Below are 20,534 nucleotides of genomic sequence, written 5' to 3'. Positions count from 1 at the left end.
CGCCGCCGCGGGGTGTCCCCTTCGCGCTGAGGTCATCTGCCTCAGCGCCGCTGCACTTGGACCTCGAGGGGCAGCCCCGACGGGAGAGCGGGGTGGCTTAGGGATCTCTTGGGGAGCGGAGGAGGAGGAGCAGCAGCAACTCCGAGCAGCCCCGGCCAGGCGCTTCTACCTCGCCCGCCCCGCCGCTCCCGCGACAGCCGCCTTAGAGAACTTGTAACGAGAACCAGATGTGGCGGCCGCTGTCTGACTTTCTCAGAGCTGGCGATTGGTCCGGAGCGGAGGGCCGCAGCCAATCAGCGCGCGGCAGGCGCGGAGTCCCGCCCCGCCCGGGCGCCGGGGGGTATCCCGGTTCAGGGCCGGCGGCGCTGCCAGTGGGCTGGCGGGCCGGGCGGGGACGCGTTCTGCGGCGGGACAGCCCACGGGCCGAGCGAGCATGCGGGGGGACCGAGCGGCCGAGCGGCCGGCGCTGCCGTCGCCGCTGCTGCTGCTGCTGCTGCTGTCGCGGGCTGCGGCGCTGCACCCGGGCGAGCTCTTCCCCTACGGGGAGTCGCGGGGGGACCAGGTCCTGCAGGAAGGCGACGACGAGAGCTCAGCCGCGGTGCAGCTGGCGATTCCCCTGCGCTTCTATGAAGCCCAGTTCAGCAGCCTTTACGTAAGTCAGCTCCCTCCTGGTGCGCCACTCCGCACTCTTCTCGCAGCTTCTCTCCAGGGGTCGGTAGTGCCGATCGCACTGAAGCCCTGCCTGCAGGGGGCTGAAATCGTCCCCACGCCGGCCGCTTGGCCCGCTGCTGGGAGGACGGCGGGAAGCCGTGCATGGCTGCAGAGCGGCGGTGCTCCCTCCTCCGACCCGGAGGCTTCCTCCCCGGGACACGGGGCTCCAGAGGTCTGCGGGGAGCGAAAAGAGGTTTGAACGAGTTTAAGGGCGCTGGATGTCGCACCTCGCTGTGGGGCAGGGGTGGGGAGTGGGACCGTCGCTGAAGTTGCGCTGGTCGCCCTGAACCCGGACTCTTAGCCGGTGGGGAAGGGGAGGCTTCCTGCTCCTGAGCAGTTGCTGTCCCTCCCTGCGGGACAGGGTGGGCGCGCGATTCTGGACCTGTGGTGGCCGACCTTGGGGTTGAGCGACCGTCACCTATTTATCCCTCTACTCTCCCAGGTGGGCACCAACGGCGTCATCTCCACCCAGGACTTCCCCAGAGAGACCCAGTATGTGGACGATGACTTCCCCACAGACTTCCCGGCCATCGCCCCCTTCCTGGCCGACATCGACACGAGCCACGGCAGGGGCCGGGTCCTGTACCGCGAGGACGCCTCCCCGGCAGTGCTGGGCCCGGCCGCCCGCTACGTGCGCACGGGCTTCCCGTGCTCTGCCAAGGGCTTCGCCCCCACCCACGCCTTCCTGGCCACCTGGGAGCAGGTGGGCGCCTACGAGGAGGTCACGCGTGGGGCGTCGCCCTCGGGAGAGGTAAGTGACCTGGGATGCTTGGCCGCTGAGCCAGTTGAGGGATGGGCTTGAATTCTGGGCTGGATCCCAAGAAGTAGCTCGGAGTTAATTTCTGCTGAGCCTGCTCTTACACTGAACCCGATGTGATGTGTCTTTTGGTGGCACCAGGGCTGAAGTGGCTGGGAACTGAAGAGGCCCTGGTCTCCAGGCGTTTTCTGAGGCTCGGACAAGTGGTCACTCTATAGAGGAAGACTGCTTAGGGGATATGAGGGCTGGAGTGCGGCTGCGGAAGCCCCTCGAAATATAAAGGCAGTTTACTGTTTGGTTGTTTATTTTTAGAATCACCTCAAAGTATATAAGTATTTCTAATTATATGTTCATTGAAGGAAAAATCAGAACATTTAAAAAAGAGCAGCTACTCATTCCTACCACTTTTAAACATTTTCGTGTGTATGCTTTCCAGAATTTTTTTTCTTTTTCTTTTTTTCTTTTTTTTTTGAGTTTTACTTTGTCGATATACATTGTGGCTGATTATTGCTCCCCATCACCAAAACCTCCCTCCCTTCTCCTCCCCCCCCCAACAATGTCCTTTCTGTTTGCTTGTCCTATCAACTTCAAGGAATTGTAATTGTTATGTCTTCTCACCCCCCCCCCGTTTTTGTGTGTGTGTGTGTGTGTGTGTGTGTGTGTGTGTGTGTGTGTGTGTGTGAATTTATTTATTTATTTTTAGCTCCCACCAATAAGTGAGAACATGTAGTATTTCTCTTTCTGTGCCTGACTCGTTTCACTTAATATAATTCTCTCAAGGTCCATCCATGTTGTTGCAAATGGCAGTATTTCATTTGTTATTATAGCTGAGTAGTATTCCATTGTGTAGATATACCACATTTTCTGTATCCACTCATCCGATGATGGACATTTGGGCTGGTTCCAACTCTTGGCTATTGTAAAGAGTGCTGCGATGAACATTGGGGAACAGGTATACCTTCGACTTGATGATTTCCATTCCTCTGGGTATATTCCCAGCAGTGGGATAGCTGGGTCATATGGCAGATCTATCTGCAATTGTTTGAGGAACCTCCATACCATTTTCCATAGAGGCTGCACCATTTTGCAGTCCCACCAACAATGTATGAGAGTTCCATTTTCTCTGCAACCTCACCAGCATTTATCGTTCATAGTCTTTTGGATTTTAGCCATCCTAACTGGGGTGAGGTGGTATCTCAGTGTAGTTTTGATTTGCATTTCCCGGATGCTGAGTGATGTTGAGCATTTTTTCATATGTCTGTTGGCCATTCGTATATCTTCCTTTGAGAAATGCCTATTTAGCTCTTTTGCCCATTTTTTAATTGGGTTGCTTGTTTTTTTCTTGTAAAGTTGTTTGAGTTCCTTGTACATTCTGGATATTAATCCTTTGTCAGATGTATATTTTGCAAATATTTTCTCCCACTCTGTTGGTTGTCTTTTAACTCTGTTAACTGTTTCTTTTGCTGTGCAGAAGCTCTTTAGTTTGATATAATCCCATTTGTTTATTTTTCCTTTGGTTGCCTGTGCTTTTGGGGTCATATTCATGAAGTCTGTGTCCAGTCCTATTTCCTGAAGTGTCTCTCCTATGTTTTCTTTAAGAAGTTTTATTGTTTCAGGGTGTATATTTAATTCTTTAATCCATTTTGAGTTGAGTTTAGTGTATGTTGAAAGATATGGGTCTGGTTTCATTCTCCTGCATATTGATATCCAGTTATCCCAGCACCATTTGCTGAAGAGGCAGTCTCTTCCCCAGTGTATAGGCTTGGTGCCTTTGTCAAAGATCAGATGACTGTAGGTGTGTGGGTTGATTTCTGGATTCTCTATTCTATTCCATTGATCAGTGTGTCTGTTTTTATGCCAGTACCATATTGTTTTGGTTATTATGGCTTTGTAGTATAGTTTAAAGTCAGGTAGTGTTATGCCTCCAGCTTTATTTTTTTTGCTCAGTGTTGCTTTGGCTATGTGTGGTCTTTTGTTATTCCATATAAATATCTGGATAGTTCTTTCCATTTCTGAGAAAAATGTCATTGGAATTTTGATGGGGATTGCATTGAATTTATATATCACTTTGGGTAGTATGAACATTTTCACTATGTTGATTCTTCCAATCCAAGAGCATGGGATATCTTTCCATCTTCTTGTATCCTCTCTAATTTCTCTCAGCAGAGGTTTGTAGTTCTCATTATAGAGATTTTTCACCTCCTTGGTTAACTCAATTCCTAAGTATTTTATTTTTTTGGTGGCTATTGTAAATGGGCAGGCTTTCTTGATTTCTCTTTCTGCATGTTCACTATTGGAGAATAGAAATGCTATTGCTTTTTGTGTGTTGATTTTGTATCCTGCTACTGTACTGAAATCATTTATCACTTCCAAGAGTTTTTTGTAGAGGCTTTAGGCTGTTCAATATATAGGATCATGTCATCTGCAAACAGGGACAGTTTGACTTCATCTTTTCCAATCTGGATGCCCTTTATTTCCTTCTCTTCTCTGATTGCTCTGGCTAGTACTTCCAGCACTATGTTGAATAGAAGTGGTGAGAGTGGGCATCCTTGTCTAGTTCCTGTTCTTAAAGGAAAAGCTTTCAGCTTTTCCCCATTCAGGATGATATTGGCAGTGGGTTTATCATATATGACTTTGATTATGTTGAGATACTTTGCGTCTATACCTAACTTATAGAGGGTCTTTGTCATGAATGAGTGCTGAACTTTATCAAATGCTTTTTCAGCATCTATAGAGATGATCATATGGTCCTTGTGTTTGATTTTATTAATATGGTGTATCACATTTATTGATTTGCGTATGTTGAATCAACCTTGCATCCCTGGGATGAATCCCACTTGATTGTGGTGAATAATTTTACGTATGTGTTGCTGTATTCTGTTTGCTAGTATTTTAGTGAGGATTTTTGCATCTATATTCGTCAAGGATATCGGCGTATAGTTTTCTTTTTTGGTTATATCTTTACCTGGTTTTGGTATCAGGATGATGTTTGCTTCATAGAATGAGTTTGGGATGGGCTGAGCCTGTGGCGCACTCGGTAGAGTGCTGCGCTGGGAGCGCGGCGACGCTCCCGCCGCGGGTTCGGATCCTATATAGGAATGACCAGTGCACTCACTGGCTGAGTGCCGGTCATGAAAAAATGACAAAAAAAAAAAAAAAAAGAATGAGTTTGGGAGATTTGCGTCTGTTTCAATCTTTTGGAATAGTTTGTAAAGAATCAGTGTCAATTCCTCTTTGAATGTTTGGTAAAATTCTGCTGTGAATCCATCTGGTCCTGGGCTTTTCTTTGTTGGGAACTTTCTGATAACAGCTTCAATCTCCTTTATTGTTATTGGTCTGTTCAGATTTTCTACATCTTCATGGCTCAGTTTTGGGAGCTTGTGTGTGTACAGAAATTTATCCGTTTCCTCCAGATTTTCAAACTTGTTGGCGTATAGTTGTTTATAGTAGTCTTGAATGATTCCTTGTATTTCAGATGAATCAGTTGTAATATCGCCTTTTTCATTTCTAATTTTTGTTATTTGAGTCTTCTCTCTTCTTTTTTTTGTTAGCCATGCTAATGGTTTGTCAATTTTATTTATCTTTTCAAAAAACCACCTTTTTGATTCGTTGTTCTTTTGAATTGTTTTTTGGGTTTCAATTTCATTCAGTTCTGCTCTGATCTTAATGATTTCTTTCCGTCTGCTAACTTTAGGTTTGGATAGTTCTTGTTTTTCTAGTTCTTTAAGGTGAAGTGTTAGGTTGTTCACTTGCCATCTTTCCATTCTTCTGAGGTGAGCATTTAATGCAATAAATTTCCCCCTTAATACTGCTTTTGCAGTATCCCACAGGTTTTGGTATGATGTATCATTATTTTCATTAGTTTCAATAAATTTTTTGATTTCCTGCTTGATTTCTTCTTGGACCCATATGTCATTAAGTAGAATGCTGTTTAATTTCCATGTGTTTGTATAGTTTCCAGAATTTTGTTTGTTATTGATTTCTAGTTTTAATCCATTATGGTCTGAGAAAATACATGGGATAATTCCAATTTTTTTGAATTTGTTGAGACTTGATTTGTGACCTAATATGTGATCTATCCTGGAGAATGATCCATGTGCTAAAGAGAAGAATGAATATTCTGAGGTTGTTGGATGGAATGTTCTGTAGATATCTGCCATGTTCAATTGGTCTAGAGTATTGTTTAGATCTTGTGTTTCTCTGCTGATTCTTTGCCTAGATGATCTGTCCAGTATTGACAGTGGGGTGTTCAGGTCCCCTGCTATTATTGTATTAGTGTCTATTTCCTTCTTTAGGTCTAATAGAGTTTGTTTTATAAATCTGGCTGCTCCAACATTGGGTGCATACATATTTATGATTGTTATGTCTTCTTGATGGATCAGTCCTTTTATCATTATGTAGTGTCCCTCATTGTCTCTTTTTATGGTTTTTAGTTTAAAGTCTACTTTGTCAGATATAAGAATAGCTACTGCAGCTCGTTTTTCTTTTCTGTTTGCATGGTAAATCTTTTTCCATCCTTTCACTCTTAGTCTATGTGAGTCTTTATGGGTGAGGTGGGTCTCTTGTAGGCAGCATATAGTTGGGTCCTCCTTTTTAATCCAGTCAGCCAGTCTGTGTCTCTTGATTGGGGAATTTAAGCCTTTTACATTAAGAGTTGTTATTGAAAAGTGTTGATTTATTCCTAGCATTTTATTGATTGTTTATTGGTTGTCTTAGGTGTCTTTTGTTCCTTGCTTTCTGATTTACTGTTTGTTTTCTGTGTTTGTTGGTTCCTTAGGTTGTAGATAGCGTTTTTGTTTGTTTGTTTTCTCTTCATGAATGCCATTTTTATTATACTACTGGGTTTTGATTTTTCTTGGGTTTTTATGGCAGTGGTAGTTATTTTTCAGGAACCAAACCTAGTACTCCCTTGAGAATTTCTTGTAAGGGTGGTCATGTGGTGGTGAACTCCCGCAGTTTTTGTTTGTCGAAGAAATATACTATTTGCCCTTCATTTTGGAAGGATAGCCTTGCAGGGTAGAGTATTCTTGGCTGACAATCTCTGTCTTTTAGTATTTTGAATATATCATCCCATTCCTTTCTGGCTTTTAGGGTTTGTGATGAAAAGTCTGATGTCAGCCTGATTGGGGCTCCCTTATAGGTGATTTGACGCTTCTCTCTTGCGGCTTTTAAGATTCTCTCTTTGGGGCCGGCCCCGTGGCGCACTCGGGAGAGTGCGGCGCTGGGAGTGTAGCAGCGCTCCCACCGCGGGTTTGGATCCTATATAGGGATGGCCAGTGTGCTCCCTGGCTGAGCGCGGTGCAGCCGATCACCAAAAAGACAAAAAAGAAAAAAAAGATTCTCTCTTTGTCTTTGAGTTTTGCCAATTTGACTATAACATGTCTTAGAGAAGAACTTTTTGGGTTGAATACGTTTGGAGATTGTTGAGCTTCCTGGATCTGAAGATCTGTGATTTTTCCTATACCTGGGAAGTTTCCTGCCACTATTTTGTTGAATATGTTTTCAATGCAATCTTTTTCCTCCCCTTCTGGAATACCCATGATTCGGATATTTGAGCGCTTAAGGTTGTCTGATATCTCTCTCAGATTTTCTTCAATGCCTTTGATTCTTTTTTCTTTTTTTTTTTTTTGTTTGCTTGTGTTATTTCATACAGCCCATCTTCAAATTCAGAGGTTCTCTCTTCAACTTCCACAAGGCTGCTGGTTAAACTCTCCATTGTGTTTTTTATTTCGCTGAATAACTTCTTCAGTTCGGCAAGTTCTGCTACATTTTTTTTCAGGGCATTGATTTCCTTGTACATTTCTTCTTTCAGGTCCTGTACACTTTTTCTCGTTTCATCATGATGTCTAGCTGAGTTTTCTTGTATGTTGTTCAGTTTCCTTAGAATTATCACTCTAAATTCCTTGTCAGTCATTTCAAGGGCTTCTTGTTCTACAGGATCTAGAGCTTGAGATTTATTATCTTTGTGTGGTGTACTTTCTTGATTTTTCATATTTCTGGTATCTTTTCTTTGATGTTTATTCATTGTGGCAGGGGGTTTCACAGTCCACAGGTTTGACACCATTGACTGACTCAGATGTTGCTGTGGTTGCCAATTTAATAAATCAGTTTTTTAAAAGCTAAATCTTTGCACATATCCTTAGCTGACATTCCAGGAAGTGCGACTGGTAGGCCAGAGAGGATGTACTTTTTCAAAAGATTCTTTATAGCTTTTCCCAAATTGCCCTTCAGGTATCAGTTTATGTGTTCCTTAGCGTACAGGAGACTGTCCTCTATGTGTTGTATAGTCTCGACCTGGAGAAAGTAAAACAGCCCAGGCTCCCAGTCTTTAAGCTTGGCAGCAACATTTGAAGTACTTCAAATGGACATGGGGAAGGGCCGGGGTGGCTTGTTAAATGGCAAACTGGCTCATTCCTGGTGAAGGTAAGGGCTTTCCTCTATGAGATTAGACCAGAATCTAAATTGTCATACTCCAAGAGCTGCCACTCTGTGATTTATCTTTATTTTAACTCATGAAAGTGTTTCTTAGCTGTAGAAAGATCGCACATATCACATATCCTCCCTAAGAGGTGAAGTTGCCTGCACATTGTCGCTGAATAGTTCAAGATGGCAACTGTTCTTGTTCTGCGTTCTGAGGGTAAGAAGAATATTTCTTAAAACCTGTACTAAGCGAAGAAGATCTAGAAATAAAAACATCTCACTTTATGATTTTTTGCCATTCAGTTTTTTTGCGAAGCAATATCTACTTTTGTTTATTGAGTAACTTTTTAAATGCATAGATTTGACATCTCAATTATAATTCAATAGAATACATTCAATTCACAAAATATTTTGAGCACTTCCTTTGTACAGGATACTGGACCAGATGTTAGAGAGGATACAAAGACAAATAAGGCGAGGCCCCTACCATTATGTTGCATTTGATTATTCATACATTTCAGTTCATAGGTTTTAAAAAACTTATTAAAGATTAAATGTCATATACCTATAATAGAAAATTTGAAGACATAGAAAATAAGAAAATAAACACTATAATCTCACTAATTAGAAGTCATCACTGCTCATACTTTATTATGTTTTCTTAGTCTTTTTTTATAATATCATATATCTTTTATATGGCTTATTTATAAATTGTGTGTATCTGTATAAATACTTTATTATTTAAACATAGTTGAGATTTATCCATCAGATCATTTTTGTAGAATTACTGTGTGTCAGTGCTGGGATAGACACTGAAAGGATGGACTCTTATCCCCAAGGACCTCATAGTTTAGTAGACACATTGATTACTTTTCAATATAAGTGTAGTAATCTTGGTTTAAGGAGCCTAACCCTAACCTTTCCTGTTAGGGTTAGAGCCCCATCTGGGAAGGTTTCAGCAAGAAAGTAACTTTGATTCTGAGTTGGAACATTCTTGATAGAAGGGATAGCATGTGACATATCACCCATGTGCTGTAAAGTATAATGTTTTTGAGGCATCGCACGTGGGACATTATTAATGAAGAGAAAGGGTGGTGAGAAGTGAGGCAGGAAAGGCCATGGGGTGGAAGCAGATCATGCTCTGCAAAGAGTTTGGACTTGGTTCCTTCACAGTGGGCAGCCTTCGAAGGATTTTAAGGGGATTGATTTTTATTTTTTTGGCCCCTGGCTTATACAGGGATCAAACCCTGGACCTTGGTGTTGTCAACACTATGCTCTGACCAGCTGTGCTAAATGGCCACCCCTCTCTTTTACTTTTTGAATTAAAATCATTCTTCAGACATTGCCATATGCTATGTTGGCTTCAGAGTTTATTTCATTTAGTAAGGAGATGAGGATTCTGTTTGGCTATAGGATATTTTTTCAATTACCCGTGTTGAAGGTTTTTCTGAATACTTTAAAGAGCCCTGGGACTTGAATCCTTGTTTCAATAGTTTTTTTTGTTGTTGTTCTTTTGGTGGCTGGCTGGTATGGGGATCCAAACCCTTGACGTTGGTATTAGAACACTGTGCTCTAACCAACTGAGCTATCCTGCCAGTCCTTCTTGTTTTAATAGTAGATTAAAACTGTTAACTATTACTATTAACTATAACTGTTACTGTTGGCAAACAGTAGTCTACTTTGCTTGAAGGACTACCTCAGTTCTATATGGCTTTCTTAAATCTTGGCATACAAACCTTATATTGCAAAGTTACTGGAAACTTGAAGATATCAGAGGGATGGCATCTTTGCCATTTAAAACAATTCCAGTTGGTGGTGTCCTTTCTTTTCATGTTGGGTGTGACAGGATGTTGTGCCTGATACTGTAGGAATGTCGAGGTGTATTGCATCTGAGAAAAAGTGAATAGTGTTTATCAATTCAATTAATCTGCAGTTTCTTGAACTGTCGTAGGTACTTCACATAGCAAAGAAGTCATGGTGTTGACTTTCAAAGAACTTGATGGTAGACATAGAGAGGACTACTGTTTACTAGCTGTGTTTTTTTGGGGGGATGGAGGAGTATTTTGTTGTCATTTTAGGTATGTGGGTTACAAAGAACTGGGTTAAACAGATCTGTGTAGTGTAAAGAACTGGGTTAAACAGATCTGTGTAGTGTAGAGAATGTTTTGTTGACTTGGAATTTAAGTTGGGTTGAAAAGGCTGAAAGAATGGATATTGAGAATGAGGTAGCAGAAGAGATTACTCAGAGCTAGGAGGTGTCCTGGAAGAAGGCTCAGAGAGCCACGGCTGAAGAAATGGATGAAGGAGTCATAAGGCAATAACATAAGGCAGGTAACTGGAAGGTTGCCCAATGGAGGCCTCAACATGGGGTCTGAGGCATGTTGACTGGATTCAAAGAATGGTTCTTTGATGATTTGATGAGGGGGTTGGGCTCCACAGAGAAAATGAGAGGTAAAATCAGGACTTTGTTTTAGCCTTCTGACTTCTGGAGCTGAGGTCCAGGAGAGGGGAGATCTACAGTCTGTCCGAGAGAGTTTAACCTGAGTCTGAGATATAGCTGTGAAGACAAAGAGAATAGAGAGTATAGGAAATTGGTTAAAGAAATGCTGAAGTTTTGCTGAAAACTAAGTATCAGGAAGGATATAATATTAGGGATTTGATAGCATCGAACATTTATCTTTGAACTTCTAGCGGAATCTGCAGGATTAAGTGCAGAAAAATGAGTGAGAGAAAATCATGCATATGACAGTGTCCTACTGGCTGTGGGAGATGAAGAATTACACTAAGAAATGGAGGTTAAGAAAGAGAGACCACAACAATACACTGAACTTTCAGAAGGAGAGAACAAACCTAAGGATACTTGAGATGGATGGGGGGAGGGACAGAGGGGGTTTGGAAAGTGATAGGTCGGGTAAAGGGCGTAAAGAAATATCACTATTTATAAGAATGAATATGCTAATAATAAACAATAATAATTTTTTTAAAAGAAAAGAAATGGAGGTTAGTGTTCACACCAAACCCTGGAGGCCAGAAGTCAGTGGTCCTACAACGCTGAGGGCATGTATCCCCGAGGAAGACAGGAAGGAGAACTTGGTGACTCCTGAAGGAGTATTAATTTTTAATTTTCTTAATTTTCATTTTGATTTTGGTAAGCCTCTATGGGCACACCCCTTAAGGAAAGGGATAGCACTGATTTTTTGCCAGATGGCTGCAATTATTTAAATGGATTACAAAAATTAGAAACTCTCAGAGGGGCATGTTTGCATGCATCAGCCTGGCTCTGCTGAGTGTCAAATCCACATTGATTGGTCATGTCTGATACCTGGAAGGAAGAGTCAGACTCTTGCCTGGCTTCTGCTGAGGGGTCTGGCTTTTCTCTCTGTGATAACAGGATGGTAGAAACCTTGAAGCTCGCAGCCACTGGCCCCGATCCTCTTTCTGCTCCTCTCCCCATGGAAGCCCCTCTCTTCTATAGGGAAGTAGGGAACCAGTGACCCTTTTGTAGGGTTTGGCAGCCCATCTGAGGGTTTCCCTTCAGAGACAGTGTGTGGGGCTCTTGCAAAGGCTTGCATCCAGGAATGTGAGGACCTTTCTGGTTTGGAGGCCTGTCAAGGAATGCTTTGGGAGGAGGAGTCCTTCAGGACTTCATGAAGTGGGCTTTTTAGCAATTAGATGTGGAATTTTGTAGAACTGACAGAGAACTTGACAAGTGATCATTTGGTGTGTGGGTGGTTTTCTGGCCAGCCAAACTCTTTTGCAGTGTACTTTGGAATTATAAATTCTACTTAAAAGAAAGTTGTGGAGCTGGCCAGTTAGCTCAGTTGGTTGGAGTGCTAGAGTGCAGTGTTGATAACACCAAGGTCAAGGGTTCGGATCCCCATACTGGCTAGCCACCAAAAAAAAAAAAAAAAGTTGTTTTCTTCCTCTGATATTTACCTGTTTCAGTGGAGACAAGGAAATTAAATACTATCACCTGTAATTAGTGCTTGTGTCAAGGATGGCATATAGAAGACGCTGAATAAATTTTAATTGAAATGTGTCTATTGGCTGACTGACTGAAAGAAAGAATAAAGTGCTCAGTACACAGACCCCACAGAAAAAAGCCAGGCTCTCCCTTCACAGCTGTTTCCTTCTCCCCTACTGCCCCCCATCCCTTTCAATTCTTCACAGTCTGTACAACCTCCTTATCTTACAGAATTTCTCTAAACCTAGAACCAGGATTCCTCCTATCTTACATTTATTACGGGCTATTAATGCCAGGAGCTTTGAAAGCTTAGCTTTTTAAAGTGGGGTGCTTTCTTCTTTTTTTGAGTACTTTTCTTTCCCTATGTGAACTTTATTTATTCTGATTAAAGTGAAACTCTGAAGTTACTGTATCCACATTAATGGATGATGTGGAATATATTATGTGTATATTGATGCAAAACATCTTTTATTTACATTTGGCAGAAGTTATGGCTTCCTAGCTTTGAGAAATTCTAGAAAGCATTCCTTGCCTTTTGTTTTTGGAAAAGTCAAGCTTTGCTGATACAACAGCTACAACAATAACAAATATGGAGAGTACTTCAAAAAGTTCATGGAAAGATTTGTATTATCTTTCAATTCTGTTTTTCCATGAACTTTTCATAGTACCTTCATATTACTTTGTGAACAGAAAGAAAGAAAGGAAGAAAGCAAGAAACTGAAAGAAAAATAAAGAAATAGAAAGAGAGAAAGAGAAAGAAGCAAAGCAACATGACTTTTTCTGTGTTAGAGAATTAAAAGGAAGGTTGTATAATATTTTGCTTTTTATTAAAAAGCATGTTAACACCTCACTTTCTTTATCCTATTAGCAAAACCTCAAAACTATACTTTGAAATGAGACACTGAAAGAAAAAATTAACATAAGAGCTGGAACAACATATGAGGAAGGACTAGGACAGAGCAAAAGGAAGTGACATTACTTCCTTACTGTTTTATTTACAAAATGCCATCTTCTTCTCTGTGCCTAGTTTTGTCTGTCTAGCAAAATGAGCAAGTTATAATACCAATAAATAATGTGTCAAAGAGTCACATTGCTTATGAAGTAAGTAGTATTTTAAAACTAGCTCCCCAATTCCTTACTAAAAGGAACTGTAAAAGGAGCGTGACTTAGTGTGAAAGGTAGTCTCAGAGTCCTAAATATGTAACATCTTTTTAAGATAATCAAGCTCTATTAACAGATCTTTTGGGGGTGGATGGGGACAGACAGCTGCATGAAGGTAAAGGGAAAAATCTCTTCTCATTGGAAATGAGAGAGTAAATTGACCATTAAAGAGTGATTCTATAAGAACCTGGGTGTTGAGTTTGTGGCTAATTCAGGCTCCTGGTCTCTCTGTGGTATGCTTTGGCTCCTGCAGTGTTTATAAACACGGGCCGCCTCTGTGACACCTTCCCAACCACCCACCCTGAGGTCTTGGGCACACACCCTCCTTGGGGCCTCTACCACCTTCTCCAATGACTCTCCTCCAATTCCAACCATGGCTGTTTTCCTCTCCTAAACTGTGAGACTCTCCTGGACACAGTCTCCCTGTCTTGTATTTCTTTGCATCTTCAGTATCACCACAATGTCTGGTGCTTAGTAGGCAGTTGGATGTTTGAATTCATGTACAAATGAATAAATGGAGTTTACAAACACATACACAGCTAACCAAGCAAATGAAGTAAATGCTAGCTAGAAACACCCACAAGGGTTATGGAGGGTCAGAGAACAGAAATAATTCTGTGGGCAGCACAAAACACCTCAGAAGGGCAGTATTTTAAGGTTATGGGGCATTTCTAGGCACAGAGAAACATGAGCAAAGTACAGATGCATCAAAGTATGTGGTACAAATGGGGACTATTAAAGAGTCTGATGAAGATGCAGAGGAACTGAGCCTGGGAGAGGAGATTGGGGCCTGAGTACAAAGCACCTTGAATGTCATGCTAAGAAGTGGTTATGATAGCATCGTGGTACTGGCCTACCACCACATACATGAGATCTGTTAGCCCATGTTTTTCTCTTTCCTCTTCTGTGAAATGAGGGTAGGATAGCTCTGGTGCTGGTGTGAAAAGGGAGATGGAAGAGAAAAGAGAGTGAACCTTTTGAAAATAGAGGCCTTTTGATCAGCCAGTGCCTAACACAGTGCTTGTCCATAATGGACATTTAATAAATAGATGAATGAGTGAATGAATAAATGACCCAGATGAGAGGTGCTGAGTGTTTAGGGTTGTAAACTAGGCCAATGATGTGGGAATGGACAAATTAATTCTGCTAGTTGCTCTTGTCTCCGAAAGAGGTTTGGACGAGGGAAGTTTGAAACCTTAAAAAATATTTTTATTGTTTAACCTATGTTTTACCTGTGTGTATTTCAACTACTAATCTAAATTGATAAAAGATGCTTGTAATAATAAATATTACTTATGAAATTGTATTTGTATCTTGAAGAGGAAATTTTAAAGAAGATTACATTTTTAAAAATCTGGAGAAATCCTGAGAAGGGGGAAATTCTTTGCACTTTATGATGCTTCGTTTGCATTCTGTTTTTTCTTTTGTTTTTTATAAGGATGTTTAGTTTTTGTTTTTGTTTTTGTTTTCCCCACAGCTGAACACTTTCCAGGCAGTTTTGGTATCTAATGAGTCTGATACATACGCCCTCTTTCTTTATCCTGCCAACGGCCTTCAGTTCTTTGGAACCCGCCCCAAAGAATCTTACAACGTCCAGCTCCAGCTCCCAGCTCGGGTGGGCTTCAGCCAAGGGGAGGTGGATAACCTGAAGAGAGGAGTGTATTTCAGCTTGACTAGCACTGAACAGTCTGTGAAAAATCTCTCTCAGTAAGTAACATGGAACTTAAGCCCTTTCCTGTTTGTATTTAAGGGCACTTAGGAGGTACCTGAACTCAGTGACCATGAGACCATTAAATAATCTCGTGGTGGCTTCCAAGCAAGGCATCAGGTCAAAACCAGGAGCTAGATTAGACCCTGGGAGAATCAAGTTCACCAAAATATAAAAGGTCCTTTATTTTTCATGCCCTATTGGATAGAAATATCAAAATCAGAACTGTGTGTATGTATTTGCAGAACCACTGAGGCTTGCTATGCAAAACATTGCTCTTGCAACTACATAAAAATATCCAGTAATATAACTGCCTACATTGAGGTTTTCCAGGTTAATCATTTCATAGGAGGAGACACTGTGATTTAGTCTTTTAGACAGATACTGTTAAAAATTAAATGAAGAGTAATGTAATTTGGAAAAAATAAATACATAAAACCAATTGGTAGATATTTAGAAGTCTTAGTCTTTCTTTATGTCTTAGTACCTGAAATCCTATTCATTGGTTTTCCATGAGGTAGCCAGAATTGAACCCAGTTCTTACTCCCATCAGTGGCTTACTCTGTGAGTACAATAATGAGCCCTTCTGCACTTTGTCAGTCCAGATAGTGTCAGTATGAGATTTATTAACCTTAGAGCTTAGCGGTGTTTTGTTTTGTTTTGTTTTGTCTTTTCTTTTATTCCTTTCCCGAATACTAGTCTAGAAGCCAGACAGAACCCATTGGTTCCTGGCCTCTCTTAACCACTTCTTGGTTTCATTAAATCATTCGTGGGTATAGAAACACTTACACTTTTGCATGCCGTCTACTGTGCTCAGCTACCAGAGAGTGGGCACTATGGCCAGATATGGTTACTCAGGGCTGGCATTTATTGAGAGCTTACTATTTGCCAACCATTGTGCTAAGCACACTTCAGAGGTTACCTTAATTAAAACTCGCAAGAATCAAAGGAGGTAAGTACTACTATTTTCTCGATTTTATAAATGAGCTTAGGAAAATCAAGTACATTGCCTCTGATCTCAAAGTGATTAAATGCAAGCCAGAATCCAAGCACAAGTCTGGAGCTCTGAACTACTTACTCTATTTTATGCTGAGTCCTTGTCTTCATTCACAGTCTTATGACCCACCTTGGGCATCTTTAGTTCTCCATCTAGACTGCTGCTTAGTCTAGGCTCTGGAGCAAACTCAGCTCCTTGTTCTCTCTCCTTTGTTTCCACCCTCCTCATCTACTTGGGAGCTCACAGATTATCTATTCTGTGGAGAGCTCATTATGGAGAGACATTATGGAGAGCTCAAAGCAGGTCAAGTATTAGAAATATAAGGATTTCTAAGGCCCAGGCCCTGCATACCAACAACGTGTACTTCTAGTAGGGTAGACAGACAGATAGATAACAATCACAGAACATTGGAATAAGTGCTGATATCTACACAGGGTAAAGGAGGAAGTGGGGGACAAAAGCCTATGGGCTTTTTGTGTTTCCCCACCAGAGCCATAAAGTCCCCTAAGAACTAACACATGCACACTCATGTACACACACACACACACACACACACACACACACACACACACACACACACACACACACACAGCACTCCATTTACCCCCCTCCATGCCTCCTCTCATTTTTATCTTTGATGCTTCCCAGAAAGCTTGGAATTGCTTGATGAGAGCAGAATAAGATATAGGGCCAAAATTACTGACAAAGGGATTTTTCTTTAGTGAAATTCCTAAAAAATAAAGTACACAGTGTAAGATAGTGTGAAATAAAACTAAAAATGGCCCATGGTCACTATTTCAAATGATAGGTAGTGTTAATAATCCTTCCAGAAATTTAGGTATATGCAAAAACTTTTAAAAATCACATTCATCTTTTTTGTTGTTGTTGTTTAAGTGTTTTAAAGTAAGTCACAGACATCATTCCAGTTTATTCCTAAATACTTCAGTATGCATCTCTAAAGAGTAAAGTTATTTTCCTAGTCAATGAAATCTTTCTCTTTCTCAAACTTGTCTCATAATGATAAGCTCAAAAGTCATAAGCTACATAATTCATAGTGTTTGTCATACTCTTCTGCACATTTAAATATGAATGCACACATTTGCATTTTTTGAGATTATACTTTTCTGTCTCCTAGAAAACAAGACAGTAGTTACTAAGTACTTCTCATGTGCAGAGCCTGTGCTAGGCATCTTATGTAGTTTTCTCACTTAATCTTCCCAACAATTCAGGGTGGAAGACATTGTCATCCCATTTTGTAGCCTGGTTATCCTTTCTAGGAAATAAGTTAAGTTCTTTTTTTACTTTTTATTTTTTTTTAAAGATGACACGTAAGGGGATCTTAACCCTTGACTTGGTGGTGTCAGCATCACGCTCTCCAAGTGAACTAACCAGCCATCCCTATATAGGGATCCGAACCCGTGGCCTTGGTGTTATCAGCACCACACTCTCCCAAGTGAGCTACGGGCTGGCCCTTAAATTAAGTTCTATACTTTCCAAATGACCTTGGGTTTTAAAATAAATTGGTTACTTTCCTATCATGAATGATGACGAAAGCCAGGGTAATGATTTGTATCTAATTAGGAGTTTATTTTACTTAGCTTTTAACTGCCATAATTTGTATTTTCTTACTCTTGGAAACTTTTATAGTTTTCTGTTTCTAACGTCAAGAGAAAATCTCACAGCTGCAACACCTCTAATGTGATAATAAACTCAATATCCTCAGATCTCTAGGATTTTCTCTTCTCTGATGTTCCTTATCTGCTTGCCAATAAGCACCAACGTAAATTCTTATGAACTTACCAAATATACATATCATATTGCACACAGGATCGCAGGTTTGCTTTCTCTGCTCTTCTTTCCCTAAATTAACTACAATCGCAGCAGCAACAGCATATACATACACACACAAATACACACACATGAGAGAAAGACATTCTCAAATTGTGTTGAAAAATATTATTACTATAGAAATCCACATGAACATGATGAGCACCTACCCAAGTGAGCAAAAGTCTCTTGTTCTTATACAATTCAATTAACTTCTTATTATCTCATTAGTCATTAACTTTTATTCCTCATTGCTGACTTCTGAGGAAATTCCTTAGCATGGGAGAATTTGAGCATGATATTTTGTATGTCAGAGGATCACACAAACTGGTGTATTCAAGCTAGCCAGACTCTCGTTTGCTCAAGTTTTCCCTTATTTTTGGAAATTTTATATGCAGTTTTTCTCTTTAGGTTGTACTGTTGACTCAGAAGTAGCACTAAATGGAATCCATGATCTTCTCTTGTGGTAATAATGAGTGAGCCGTTTCTAGATGTTTCTGGAAAGACCTCTCACCTATGACCCTTCACATTTTGATTAAGCTACTTTCTTATGTACCCCTTAACTTTGTTCTGCATTCGTTCAAAATTTTTTTAGACTCAGGCGTTTATATTTCTTTTAATTTTTTTACACTGATTCACCTTTCTTTGTGAATTAGTTGATTAGCTCATGTGAATAAACAGTGAAATGTCTAACATTCTGTAGAGTAATGATGGTTTAGATACTGATTGATTATAGAGTATTGGTTTTCCATTGTAATATAATGTAGATGTTTAGAGCATGGACTTTAGTGTTAGTATTGATTTCAGGGCCAGACTCTTCCAGTTATTAGTTATGTGATCTTCAGAGGATTAGGTAACCTCTCTGAACCTATTTTCTCCTCTGTAAAATTGGGCCTGATCACTGTCTCTGCCTTGCAGTTTATATTGAAAAATGTTAAGCACTTGGCATAGGGGCTGGCTGGTAACATACTCTCAAAAGCATATAGTAGTCATTGTTATTTAACTGTTTGGCAAAGATCCTTAAGCATACGTTTTCTTGAGTGAGTTACAAGATTTCAGACAAGTAGAGGAAAGATTAAATTCTTCCATGTTTCCTATTTGTTTTCAAATAGCCAGATTTTAGATAGGACATTTGGATTATAGAGCAGATTTACAACTTGAAGGTCTGGCATTCTGTGGACACGTGGTCTTTGAAACATAATGTTAAATAAAAGGTAGTTTACATCAAAATTACCATTTAATTCTTTTAGTCACCATATAAGTCTGCTTTTTTTGCTTTCATACACCAGTGAAAATTCTGAATCTGATCTCAATAGTCTTTCAGTTTTAAGTTAAATTGTTCACCTTTGTAGGAAAGTGGGTAAATGGCACTTTTGTCACAATGAACTGTTTCCTTTTTATTTAGACTAAGCAACCTGGGGATTCCTGGAGTGTGGGTTTTTCACATCGGCAGCACCTCCCCATTGGACAATGTCAGGCCAGCAACAATTGGAGGACACCGTTCTACTGCCCACTCCTTGGCTCCCCCGGAAAATCCCTTGAGCCATAATGTATTCCTAGAAAGCGACTATACTGAGGACAATTTAAACTGTGCTGATGAGAATGAAGAGGAAGTTGAATATCCCCCTAGTAAACCAGAGGAGGCATTGAATGGCCGCAAAAGTATTGATCTTCTCTACTACTTGAAATTGAAATCTAATTCAGGGCCTTTAGGAGGTGGGTTCTCTCCTAAGGACTCTGATTTGGCTTCCTCTTTGCCATATCCATTACCTAGTGATTGGCCAGAATCTGTCACCTTGGACCCTCAAACCAAAGAGGGATCGTCTCTGGAGAAGGCAGAGGCCCAGGATTTAAAAGGCCAAGCTGAACCTTTGAACCAGACAGGAACCAGAAGCTTGGCTCCATCAGAGGTAGATGGAGATTCACTGGCTCCTTCCCAGGAAACCCCACCACCCTACCCTGGAAACAGAAGCATCCAACCCTACCCAGATGGAGGGGCAGTGCTTTCAGAAAGGGGTGTTCCTCCAGCCCATCCTGAAGATCACTCCCCACCAGTGAGTCACGAGAGGAACCCAGTAGGAGTGGAAGACTATGACAGTTCCAACACGCGGGGTAAGTGCATTAGAAACAGGGTGCTGAGATTTCACTTTTAAAATGCTGGTTTTGTGTAGAGTTGTGATTTTTTTCTCAAGTGTGTAGGTGAAAAGTTTAGCAAAAAGAAGACTATAACCGATTTTTAATCCCTGTGTTTCAGGAGATAGAGTAAATTTCCTTTGCCAAATAAATGTTGGCAGGCAGATTCAGTTTGGAATCTCTGGACCATTAATACTGTTTTTTAAAAACGGGCCTCATGAAGTGAGTGGGAAGAACGGGTCGCTCATGCCAGCTCTGCGCTCCAGAGCGATGAAGTATTTCAGTGTGAAAGTTCAGCAGAGGTGAAACCTGGCGAGGCTTCGCCCACATTACAGCGATGGAGGGCCTCCTGCTTTTGTTTGAAGTGGCAAGTTGCCAGCTCCGATGAGCATGCCAGAATCGTGCTCTGATGGGATGACCCTAGTGCTCCCCTTCGTTAGATGCATTTATGGTGTGTGGGAGAGGAGAGCCCTTGGGGAGAGAAAACGATGAAACACCTGTGCCTGCTGTCATTTCTGGTTCATGGTTGTGCAGCTGTGGCAGTCACCTCTCTGGAGACTTGTCCTCATTTCGTGACTCACTGACCAGAGTGAGAGCAGGGAGGGCAATGCCAAGAGGAGGCAGCGTTTACTTAATACGCACGTGAGCCCGCACCTGGCCAGCTCTTCCTAGTTGAGACTTGTCATGTCCGCTTCCCTCCCAGTCAGGGTCACAGAGTCGTGAGTGGGGAACTGACCACACATTCGTTCCATTTGTTGCAGGGACTGCTCATCTGACCTCTGACAGGAGGGAAGAATTAAGAGGTAAAAGCTTTCTTCTGAACCTCCATTTTCCCCCCACTTTTTCTGTTTCCTAT

General features: G+C 41.3%; 1 protein-coding gene across 1 annotated transcript in view; it reads left to right on the top strand.

Annotated features, from left to right (window-relative positions):
* Nucleotides 1–433: 433 nt before the first annotated feature.
* NID2 (nidogen 2) overlaps nt 434–20,534 on the top strand; it is a 64,196-nt gene continuing 44,095 nt past the window's right edge. The window contains exons 1-5 of the mRNA XM_063091898.1: nt 434–652; nt 1,154–1,462; nt 14,491–14,720; nt 18,951–19,261; nt 19,331–19,661. Of these exons, the coding sequence (XP_062947968.1) occupies nt 434–652; nt 1,154–1,462; nt 14,491–14,720; nt 18,951–19,261; nt 19,331–19,661 (1,400 nt within the window). The remainder of the gene's footprint in view (nt 653–1,153; nt 1,463–14,490; nt 14,721–18,950; nt 19,262–19,330; nt 19,662–20,534) is intronic.

Source organism: Cynocephalus volans, chromosome 3 (assembly GCF_027409185.1).
Source record: "Cynocephalus volans isolate mCynVol1 chromosome 3, mCynVol1.pri, whole genome shotgun sequence".
Taxonomy (NCBI): domain Eukaryota; kingdom Metazoa; phylum Chordata; class Mammalia; order Dermoptera; family Cynocephalidae; genus Cynocephalus; species Cynocephalus volans.
This window is presented reverse-complemented; position numbering and strand designations above follow the sequence as displayed.